The 12,510-nt window shown below is 35.0% G+C and overlaps 1 protein-coding gene across 5 annotated transcripts in view; it reads left to right on the top strand.

Annotated features, from left to right (window-relative positions):
• SBF2 (SET binding factor 2) overlaps positions 1 to 12,510 on the top strand; it is a 341,532-nt gene that overhangs the window by 170,074 nt on the left and 158,948 nt on the right. For all 5 annotated transcript variants that reach the window (XM_070425317.1, XM_070425313.1, XM_070425315.1 and 2 more), the window contains exons 7-9: positions 9,081 to 9,213; positions 10,429 to 10,537; positions 12,169 to 12,282. In XM_070425317.1, coding sequence (XP_070281418.1) covers positions 9,081 to 9,213; positions 10,429 to 10,537; positions 12,169 to 12,282 — 356 coding nt within the window. The remainder of the gene's footprint in view (positions 1 to 9,080; positions 9,214 to 10,428; positions 10,538 to 12,168; positions 12,283 to 12,510) is intronic.

Genomic DNA, 12,510 nt, shown 5'->3' on the forward strand with positions numbered 1-12,510 from the left:
CTCCTCCTGCCAGCCTGCTCACCCTCAACTAGCCCCCCCACCAGCCTGCTTGCCCCCAACTGCCCTCCCCTTCTGGCCTGATTGCCCTTAATTGTCCGGAAGGATGTCTGGAATATCTCCTGGAAGGTCTCCTGGTCTAATTAGCATATTACCCTTTTATTAGTATAGATTGTTTCTTTTGCTGTACAGAAACTTTTTAGTTTGATAGATCTATTTGCTTATTTTTGGTTTTGCTGCTTGCACTTTTGGTGTCACATGCACAAATCATTGCCAAGATCAATGCCAAAGAGTTTTCCCAGTAGCTTTATAGTTTAGATTGATTTTTATTCCAGTTTTCCCAGTTTACTTATATAACATGTATTACTTATTTTAGTGTTATCCTCAATTATAATGGGAAAAATGAAATAGGCATTTTCCTTTTCATTATATGGAGTAAAAAATCTAGTTGGAGAAATTGAGTATACATCAATTACACCATTACTATGAATGGCATAATTCGCTCTAGGTGAAAAAGGAATGGTGTTTTACAATATCTATGGGCAATCATTTTTTAACAGTTTGAATATCAGCTATTTTCCTTGGTGATTTGAAACAAATGAAATCTTTTTTTTTTTTTTTTTTTAATATATTTTTATTAATTTTTTACAGAGAGGAAGGGAGAGAGATAGAGAGTCAGAAACATCGATGAGAGAGAAACATCGATCAGCTGCCTCCTGCACATCTCCTACTGGGGATGTGCCCGCAACCCAGGTACATGCCCTTGACCGGAATCGAACCTGGGACCTTTCAGTCCGCAGGCCGATGCTCTATCCACTGAGCCAAACCGGTTTTGGCCAAATGAAATCTTTTCACAAGCCTATTCTGGAGCACTTTTTTGAAGAAATAGCTTATAATATGTACTCAACTGTAGAGGCCTAATGATCTCTAGGGAAGATAGTTCTAACTTAATTTGTTTTAATAAATGTCACAAAGCATAAAGTTCCTGTAATGCCCACCTGCAGGAATGTAGGTTTTTTTTTCATTAAATGTTTACAAAGCCATTACCATGTACTAGGTCCTGTGCTAGTTAATAGGAATAGAAATATAAAAAATCATAGGCCTAGAGGACCTGAATAGACATTTCTCCAAAGGACATACAAATGACCAAGAGATGTACACAATGGAATACTATGCATCTGTAAAAAAGAGGAGGGATGTCTTACCCTTTGGGACAGCGTAGATGGACATGGATACTATTATGCTAAGTGATATAAGCTAATCTGAGAAAGACAAATATCACATGACCTCACTTACTTGTGTAATCTAATGAATAAAATGAATAGACCAACAAAATGAGAACCAAAGCATGGAGCAGACTGACATATCTCGATGTGGGAATTGGGGGGACGAGAAGAGGTAAACCAAAGCGCTCAAAAGCTATACTTATATGCATAGCTTATGGACACGGTAATAGGGTGGTGAACACCTAGGGGGCTGGGTAGGAGCTGAGAGGAGGAGGATAGAGAAGGGGGGAAGGGGAGACATCTGTAATACTATCCCAGATATACTTTTAGCCTAGTGGAGAAACAGATATGTTTTTAAAATTACAGTGCAGTATAATTAGTGCAGTAATAAAGATACCAAGAGCTAATGTTTAGCTAGCTAGCAAGAGGGAGAAGGGCTTTCCAGGCATAAGGAAGAAGTAAGCAATGTGTAGAACCATGAAAGGCCTTCATACAATCGTTGTTTGATGATACTTGAGCATTGGGTTGTAGAAAGTCTTCAGAATGTCATCAGGAAGTAAATCGCTTTTCTTTTCAATTAAAGATTAAATATTTATGCTAGTTTTTTAAAGGCAACTATTTAAAAATACCAAAGGCAGACAATGATTGACCGTTTGAGTGCTTGTTGATGAGTGTGCTACGCTTGTTAGAGTTACACATAAAGTATGTAGTTGCTGCATTATATAATTTGAGAACAGTTCCAAAGAATCCTGGTTCAAAACTGTTTTCATTTACTCTGTATGGTGCTAAAGTGCTGCTATTAAATAGCTATCTCTATCTTTGTATCAAATTTTCTATAATAATAAAAGCATAATATGCTAATTATACCAGACGTCCTTCCGGACGAAGCTGGGGCCAGAGGGAAGCCTGAGTCCTGGGTGCCTGCTGGCGGCCAGAGGAAAGCCCGGGTCCCTGGTGCTAGAGGGAAGCCGGTGCCAGCAGCTGGGGGAAGGAAGGCCTACTCTTGCACGAATTTCATACATCGGGCCTCTAGTCCTTTAATAAATGCAAATGCTCTGAGACAACATATCTATTAAAGGTTATCCTTCATTGTCACAAAGTTCTCTTATCTAAAATTATATTTGGCTCTTTCAGCACTCTAGAGATTATTCTTCATATAAAATATGGCCACTGCAACATTTAAGAATATGCAACTTATGAATTATGGCAGGACAAACCACCCCCTTTTTGTGCCCTGTGGCACTTTGTTCATGTCTCTATCCTTTGTGTTTTAACTATTTATTTACCAATCTGCCAACTTCACTGAACTGTGAGCTCGTAGGAGCCTGCCTCAAATTTATTTATATCCCTCCCTAGAGTTTAGCATTTTCTTATGTATCTCAACAGCTCCATAAAGGTTTAACAGTAGAACACAGGAGGGAATGGGAGAAGCAAGTTTTAGTTAAAAGTGTTATTTCTGCTGCTTGCTTTAATTCCCCAGTTACTCTATACTATCCTTCCCCTTTGTTTGCTATTCTACTCCTAAGGTCCCTTTTGCTTCCTGGTTCTTAAATTTAGTTGTTAAAGTAGATTTTAATCTGACCAAATCAGAACAGGCACAGACTAGGAATCTAGGCCATTTAGTGTTGGAATAATCTGATGTGATTATCTTAGACCTAGAAAACCAAATATACCCATGTACAGTTGGCCAATTCAATTACATTTCTTAACTATTTTTTACTTAGAAGATTTCCATTTCTAACATTTGCAAGTAATATTCTGAATTTGTAACAAATATTAAAATTGCCTCTCAGTGATAGTTACAAAACTAAACTATAAAATATATAAAGCTTGAATCAGTGAAGGTAGGGATCTTGGTTTTCTTCATTGCTGTCATCTGGTGTATGGAACATAGTAGGTACTCAACAAATATTGATCGGATGACTGATAAATCTTCTTTTTCGTGCTTTGTGTCAAGTCATGACCATTATTATATTCTCTCCATTGTCGCTTGACCAGAAAGAACTATAATAAATTATTTAAGGCTTCTAAAATATATCCTGTCTTGCCCTGACCGTTTTGGCTCGGTGGATAGAGTGTCGGCCTGCGGACTCAAGAGTCCCGGGTTCGATTCCAGTCAAGGGCATGTACCACGGTTGCGGGCACATCCCCAGTGGGGGATGTGCAGGAGGCAGCTGATCGATGTTTCTCTCATCAATGTTTCTAGCTCTCTGTCCCACTCCCTTCCTCTCTGTAAAAAATCAATAAAATATATTTTTAAAATATAAAATAAAATATATCCTGTCTTAATACAGTGGCCTTTATTTTCTCAGTTTTCCCATTTGAAAGCTGGGACATAATGTTCTATTATTATTCAGAAAAGGGGAGGATTCTGGAGAAAAGTTCTTGGTGTTGTTGTTTTTAAAATGGGAAACAAATGCATTTGTTAGTGTTTATGTTAGGAATTTTAGAACTTTAACCCTAAAGAAAAGTTAAAATCAGGAAGTAATTTTTCAGAATGTTTTACTGTTTGAGTAATCAACAGGATGTGTTTGTACCATTGTACTGAAATCAGTAGTAATTATCACTGGAATGTTTGTTTTTCATATTCTCTCTGTTATTGTGCAGCTTTGGATGGAGTCTGGCTAGTGAAGACTAAGTAACAATTCAAGGTTACATAGAAAACTGATTTCCACTTGTAGATGAAAGAAATTGGATTTATGAATAACTATGTAGCTATGAATGCAGCAACAAGCATTGCTAGTTAGGAATAAAAACATTAATGTAATTTCTTAAAATATTTGAGCTATGGGTTATGGTATGAGTAAATTAGGTATGGGTAAATTATTTTGTATTACACCATATAACCTTTCTGGATAATGAAAACCTTACCCTTTAAGCACTAGGATATTGTTCCTAACTCATTTCTACTATATGAGACATAACTCCTATCTTAATAAGTTTAGTGTACTATTTCCCCCCTTGATACTATAATTTTTTTTTAATGATACAAGTAGGATAGAGTCCCTTACAAATGCCTGCCTTTCTTCTTCACTTTATTGCTAAAAATGCTACCCATCCTCTGAGCCTTCAGTTAGTCATACCCTTTTTGCTGATGAAGGGTCTTGCTTCAGTGTTGAAGGCTGCTTGCTGACTGATCGGCGTGGCGATTGCTGAAGGTTGAGATGGATATGGCGATTTCTTAAAATAATACAACAGTGAAGTTTGCCACATTGGTTGCTTCTTTCACAAAAAATTTCTCTATAGCATGTAATTCTGATTGATAGCATTTTACCTACAATAGAATTTCTTTCAAAATTGGAGTCAATCCTGTCAAAATCTACCACTGCTTTATCAACTGAGTTTTTTTCACTATTCTAAACCCTTCACGGTCATTTCTGCAATCTTCACAGCATCTTCATTTGTGTAGTGTACATAATTGTGTGCGCTGTATGCAGCTGTTCATCTCGGAGGTTTGTTCACACCAGCATCACCATAAACACATGAGTAACACGTTGTACTAGCCGTTGCAGTGGCTTCAACATCACTGAGCAATAGGAGTTTTCCAGCTCCATTCTAACCTTAGGGGACACATGACTATACAAATGTGAGATTAGGCTTAATAATATATTGTAAAACTGTTAATTTTGCTTGATGTGATAACCATAACCATAGTGTGGTTATGTAAGATATTATCTCTATTTTTAATAAAAACACACAGAAGTATTTAGGGCTAAATGTTATAATACAATTACATGGCTCAGAAAAATGTGCGCGTGGAGGGTATGTTTAGGTCAGAGAGCACACCAGCACGTAAATGCAAATGTTAAAGCAAGTGGAACAACGTTTTGATAATAGGTGAATCATGGTAAAGACCAGATGGGTGCTCTGTGCATTATTCTTATTCTTGCACCTTTTCTATAAGTTTTAAATTATTTCCAAAGAAATACTTTATTTTTTTAAAATATATTTTGTTGATTTTTTACAGAGAGGAAGGGAGAGGGATAGAGAGTTAGAAACATCGATGAGAGAGAAACATCGATCAGCTGCCTCGTGCACACGCCCTACTGGGTACGTGCCCGCAACCAAGGTACATGCCCTTGACTGGAATCGAACCTGGGACCCTTGCATCCGCAGGCCGACGCTCTATCCACTGAGCCAAACCAGTTAGGGCTCCAAAGAAATATTTTATAAGATCCATGTATCCATGATCTAGCTTAATAAATATAGCATCATAAATATAGTTGAAACTTAGGGGAACCACCTTCAGCACTCCCCTAAGTCAGAATTCCGATAAACAGGGCAGGCGACCTTCTGCACACTTCCCTTTTCTCATGCCCTCCTTACAAACGTTCCAACCAAGTCTCATGCTTCCCCGTACCTACTCTTCCCAAAGATAAACACATCCTGAATTTGGTGTTGATTAGTCCCAAACATAACCTCATATGTTGACTGTATGTTTCTAATTTATATATACGGAAACAATAATATGTCGTAGTGTTTTGTATGGTTTTAAACAATACATAAATGTTATACTATATAATCATTTTTATACCTTACTTTTCTCACTCAATATTACACTTAGGAGGGTTATTCATGTTGATAGATATGGCGCTTGCTCTCTTATTTTCACTGCTATACAGGTATCCTAAAAGTTTTAATGATGTTTTACAATGTTATATTCACAAATATAAATGCTACAAACTTACCCAAAAAGTTTGTATCACTTGAAAGTTGTATTTACATTTCTTTAATAATCATTGAGTTTTATAAATTTTGAATAATAAATTGCTAGTTTTAATTTTTTTGTTTCAGTCAACATTTGCTATCTTCAATCAGAGAAGTATAGTTTCATAGCATGATTTTGGCACTATTCATTTTCACATTTACAGTGTGTCCACTTTTATTATTTCAAGTATTGTTTCAATGTATTATTTTATTCTTAAGTACATGTGAAAGACTTTCAGTAAATAATGGCATTAATAAGAATTACTGTAATGACTAAGTCATAAGGTATGTGCATCTTAACTTTATTTATATTCTTCTTAGCAATATGTATATAGTTCCTTTTCCTTATCCATCCTCAAAGAAACTTAGAATTATCAGGATTCAATTTCAGTTATTGTTACAGGTTTAAAGTTGTAACTCACGAATTTATTGGGTTGAATTTTTCTAATTACTAGAGGTGTTGGAGCATCTTTTCATATGTTTATCAGCCATTTCAGTTTCCTCTTCTGTAAATTGTAAGTTCATATTACATTTCACCCTTGAACAGCATGAGAGTTAGGGCCACTGACTGCCTGAGCAGTCGAAAATCCATGTATAACTTTTGACTCTCCCAAACTTAACTACTAAATAGTCTACTGTTGACCAGAAGCATTACTGATAACATGAACAATTGATTAACACATATTTTGTATGGTGCATGCATTATATACTGTAGCCTTATAATAAAGTAAGCTAGAGGAAATAAAATGTTTAGAAAGTCATAAAGAAGAGAAAATGTATTTACAATACTTACTGAAAAAAAAACCTGAGTATAAGTGGACCCACACAGTTCAAACCAATGTTGTTCAACTATATTCTTTTAGGTTGATCTTTTCCTGTTGATTTTAGTGGGGATTTAAAAATCATCTTTTGGGCACTTATCCTTTTACATTTATATACTTCTAGGCAATTTCTCTCAGTCTGAAACTTGTCTCCATTTTTTAAATGTCATTTTTGACAGAAATGTCTTATTTAAAATAATTTATCAATCCTTTCATTTAGGATTTGTGTATTTTACCCTTTCCTTATATAAAGTTATAAAGATATTCTCTGAAATCTTTTAATGAAAGTTTTAACACCTTTTGATAGTGACTCATGTCACTACTCAGGTGGTGAGTTTAGCAAAACGTTCTTGAGGGCCTGCCCTGTAGCAGGTGTTGTGCTTGGCAGGAGGGGTATATCAGTGTATAAGGCCGGAGCTGTCTTTGAGGAGCTCACATTTTAATGAAAGCGACATCAGGCAGAAAGAAAATGGGTGAAAGTAGCAGATATATCAAACTGAAGGAAGTGTTCTGAGAGCTGGATCAGTTCAATATTGATCACACTGGTGTGGGAGGTGGCGACACAATTAGAAAATGGGGATGTAGGTCCATGGAGGCATTTTGACATAGAGCTCAGACTTCATCTTGTGGGTTAGTTGTTTTCAAACATTTTTAGCATCAGAATCCTAACTTCAAAGGAAATTAAAGTTAACAAATACAATAATTATATTAGCCATATTGTCATCTAATATGCCTTGATAATTTACTATGGTACTGTGCTGAGAACCAGGCATTATCCCATTCTTTTTAATAGCAATCTTATAGGATAGGTTTTAATATTATCTTCATTTTACCAACTGTGTCTCAGAGGGATTAATATATAAAACATGTTGGAGCAAAGTTTCTCTTACTAAATTGCTTCTGTGGAACAGAATGCTTTTGAAAATCATTACCCCAAAGCACGGGAAAATATTGAAGGGTTTGAGGGATGAAAGCAATTTAATCAGATTTATATTTTATGTCCATGATGCTAGAAACTGTCTGGAGGATAGATTTGAAATTAATAAGGACTGGACTAAAGAAACCAGTTATGAAACTCTTACATTAGTCCAAATGAGAAAAGATTAAAAAGCTAAACTCATAAGTTCAGATATATCATATGGGATACATTGGAAATGAGAAAAGAATATGGCAGCCCTAGCTGGTTTGGCCCAGTGGATAGAGTTCTGCCCAAGGACTGAAGGGTCCTGGGTTCGATTCCAGTCAAGGGCACATACTTCAGTTGCAGGCTCCTCCCTTGCGCCAGACCGTGGTCAGGGCATGTGCAGGAGGCAACCAATCAATGTGTTTCTCTCATATCAATATTTCTCTCTGTCTTCCTCTCTCTTCCATTCACTCTAAAACTCAATGGAAAAATGTCCTTGGGTGAGGATTTCTTTAAAAAAAGAAAAGAGTATAGCAAATAATAATGGGCCATGAAGAAATCTGCATGTGTCACATTGGTTAAGGGAAATACAGAAAGTATTTTACCTTGAGAAAACTAATGGGGTCTCTTAATTTAGTGGGTCCATGTAATTAAGGTTGAACAGATATTTAAAAAGATGATTCATAATAAAAGAGAAAATAAGAAATGATATACTATTTAACTTGATAAGTATGCATGCCATATTTTCTAGAGTTGCCACTAAAAATATAATAAAGGAACCAGCTTATAAATTCCACACTGGTAAAGGGATAAAAGAAGATCCAAGATAAATAGAAATTATAAAGAAAGGGGGGAAAAAGAGGTAGAACAAATAAATATATAAGATACTATGTATATTTATATAGAAATAATCATAATAAGTGTAGGTTGACTAAATGGTCTGGTTAAAAGACAAAGATTGTCAGACTCGACTTTTTAAAAATTTCAACTATATGCTATTTACAAGAAGTAGAAGATTAAAATAAAATATGGAAAAAGATATGCCAGGAAAATTTCAACAGCAAAGCTGGTGTGGTTATATTAACATTAGACAAATGCTCTTTAAAGAGGGAAAAAGTTATTAGAGCAATGGCAGTGTCTAAAATAGGAATTTAAATACAGACCTTGGAGATTTAGTTGAAAAGAAGGTAATAGTATGTTTCCAAACTATGTTCAATTAGTGTTAAACTGATTTGAAGAGTAAAGACAAAGTTTGGGAAAACAAATCCCATAAGTTGTATGGAATTTATAGTTTAACCAAATATTTTTCTTCAGAGATTTAAAAAATATTGGCTTTTTCATTCCATGTCATTCTAAGTCTGTGTTTGTTGGCAACACATATAAAATTCAGTGCATTTGGTAAACATTTACTCTTGTGTTTTTCAGGAATTCAAAATGTCCTCAGCCTCTTTTGTGCAGTCCTCACGGAAAATAAGGTTCTCTTCCATTCCTCAAGTTTCCAGAGACTCAGTGATGCATGCAGAGCCCTGGAGTCTTTAATGTTTCCTCTTAAATATAGGTGAGCTTTTTTACGTGTACTTTTATTATTCTCAAATTATGCATTAATTATTAACGATTAGTCAAAACATCATGGCACAATAGTTTGAACTATAAGGTTGTACTTTACAAAGTCATGATTCTGATTGAAATCTAGCCTAGAATTTGGAACTTTTGCAAGCCGTTCGTTACTGAGTGTTGATTAATTTAGTGAAAAATTAATTAATTTGAATAGTATTATCAGTAGCATTTATTTCTCTTTGAATATGGTTGGTGATAAAATTAAGTCAGTGCTGTGATTTTTTTTTAATATTAAAGAATCATTAATTTTAGGGGTATATTGGTATTATCGTTCTATTAAAAAAAAGAACCCTTATCTTTTTTAGATCCCTACTAAAGTATTTGTATATAATGATAAAATATCTGGATTTGCTTCAAATAATACAGTAGGGAAGAGAACCAAAGTAGGTAGAAATATTGTGCATTAGTAATTATCATATCCGGGTTGGATATATGCGGCTTTGTTTTATTTTCTTTCTGTTTTCTGAGGGGTATGTTAAAATTTTTCGATGATAAAAAGTAAAAAATAAAATAGTTTAAACAGTGATGCCTGATAGTGCTATAAGCAGAATATTTTATTCTAATATATTATTTTATTGATTTAATATTCATAACATCTAGGAAACTTAAGTTCATACAAACTAGAAAAAAAGTAGACTACAGATTTTATTTTAAAACTTTAAAAAAAATTTACCTATGTGCTTTTCTTAACCCTTAGATAACCTTACTTTTTGTACTTTACCACTCTTATTGAATGCAAAGTCAAGTATAGAAAAATGGAATTTGATTGTTTTATGTAGACAAATCACCAGTGTTGATGGGGAGGGCCCATCAGGGAGTCAGTATTCCTCTCTGATGTTATATTTCCATGTAAGGAAAAATGCTTTGAAGCCAGATTAAACACCCAAAGAGACTGCTTGTCTAGGAGGGGTGAAGGATAAGGAAGCTGCCCTGGATTTCACTTATTTAGATCTTATTATAGCTACTTGTATCTTTCACATGAAGATTTTTTTTAAGTCTGTCCTTTTGAAAATTAAATAGTAATAACCATGAAAATATTATTGATAATTTCAAAACATAGATAATCTTAAAAAAAATTCATAGCATAAAGATGAAAGAAAAATGTTTATATTATGGAAAAACAAATATATCTCACATATATTTTCATTATTTCCAGTTACCCTTATATTCCCATCCTCCCAGCTCAGCTACTAGAAGTTCTAAGTTCACCAACACCATTCATTATTGGAGTACATTCCATCTTTAAAACTGATGTCCATGAACTTGTAAGTATTTAACTTTAAATTGCCAGTTATTGAGGCCAGAGGTTTATCTTATTACCTTGAGTTTTATAACATTTCAACTTATTACTATTTTCAGCTCTATTGCATTCCCTATAGAAAAGATTGGCTGAAAGAAAGCATCATTAAAAAACCTAAACAGCCGAAACCGGTTTGGCTCAGTGGATAGAGCGTCGGCCTGCGGACTGAAGGGTCCCAGGTTCGATTCCGGTCAAGGGCATGTACCTGGGTTGCGGGCACATCCCCAGTAGGGGATGTGCATGAGGCAGCTGATCGATGTTTCTCTCTCATCGATGTTTCTAACTCTCTATCTCTCTCCCTTCCTCTCTGTAAAAAAATCAATAAAATATATTTTAAAAAAAAAAAACCAAAAAACCTAAACATACTAATTTTTCTATAGCAAATATGAGAGATTTACAAAATGAATTCATTAATATTTTCAAATGCCCTCTCCTGTGGCATATTAAGTTTATCTTCCTGTATTCTTCATCCTGTCTATAGGAAAGGAAGATAAAGTAATCTATATAGCATTCTATTTATACTTTTGTTATGAGTACTTTAATTTATTCATATTTTGAAATTAGGCCTGTATTAATGCTGAATGGTGGATAACTAAAAAGCAAAAATTATTTGTAAAAGAGTGAAGGATTTTAGTGGAATGCAGGTTCAGTATGAGCCCCACCAAATTATTCTATTTCTTGCCTTGGCCAGAATGGCTCAGTTGGTTGGAGCGTTGTCCCATATACCAAAAGGTCAGGGCACGTAGGGGAGGCTGAAGATATGTTTCTCGCATTGATGTGTTTTTTTTCCTCTCTTCCTTCCATTCCCTCTCTCTAAAATCAATAAAAAGTGTATCCTTGGGTGAGGAAAAAAAATTATTCTACTTCTCATGCCATGTGAATAGAAAGAAATACCAAAGAAGAAAAGTAATACTCCACATCAATGATTTTTAACCAGTGTGCTGTAACAATTTTTAAAACATGCATTACCTGACTGCTACACGAAGGGATGATTCATGTCCCAGGCAGGACAGTGGGCTAGCCTAAGATTTCAATACACTGTTCATAATGGCATGCATTTAAAACTTACGAATTGTTTATTTCTGGAATTTTCCTTTTAATATTTTCAGACCATTTGACTGAAGGTAGCCTAGACCTCAGAAAGCACAACCACAGATAAGGGGGGACTACTGTAGTGTAAACAGAAGCTCAGAAGCCATGAACCCAGAGTTCTTTTACTATGGACAATCAAGAGGCTCTTCCAGCCCTGGCCGGTGTGCCTCAGTGGTGGAGTGTCAGCCCGTGCACCAGATGGTCTCGGGTTCAATTCCTTATCAAGGGCACGTACCTGGATTGCCGGTCAATCCTAGGCCCCAGTATGGGAGGCAACCAATTGATGTGTCTCTCTCACATCTATGATTCTCTCTCTCTCTCCCTCCCTCCCTTCCACTCTCTCTAGAAATCAATAGATAAAATATCCTTGGGTGAGGATTAACCAAAATAAAAAAGGAAGCTCTTTCACACCTGGTTCTTCTCATTTTGAATTAGTGAAGATCAAATTAATTTGCTCAACAACAAATATATTGTATTAATTATATTAATTTTTATCTCTTTCAGTTAGATGTAATCATAGCAGATTTGGATGGAGGAACTATTAAAATTCCTGAATGTATTCACCTCTCTTCCCTCCCGGAACCACTTCTACATCAGACTCAAGCAGCTCTTTCTTTGGTATGCCATTTTTTAAATAGAAATTTTCTCTTGATTTAAATCTAAACTAAGATAATTATAATTAAATATAATGAGCAGTGCAATTACTTTTTAAAAAGGTCTTAAGACATGAATATAGTCTCATGGAGTATTTAGGAGTCTTTACTAAATATTATCTAAAGAATATACTTGAATTCTAACTGAATATTTGTTGTATATTCATTCTTTCACTCAGCGTATTTACTTAGT

This window comes from Myotis yumanensis, unplaced genomic scaffold (genome assembly GCF_028538775.1).
Source record: "Myotis yumanensis isolate MYYU_CA2020_CCGP unplaced genomic scaffold, mMyoYum1.0.hap1 SCAF_10, whole genome shotgun sequence".
Lineage (NCBI taxonomy): Eukaryota > Metazoa > Chordata > Mammalia > Chiroptera > Vespertilionidae > Myotis > Myotis yumanensis.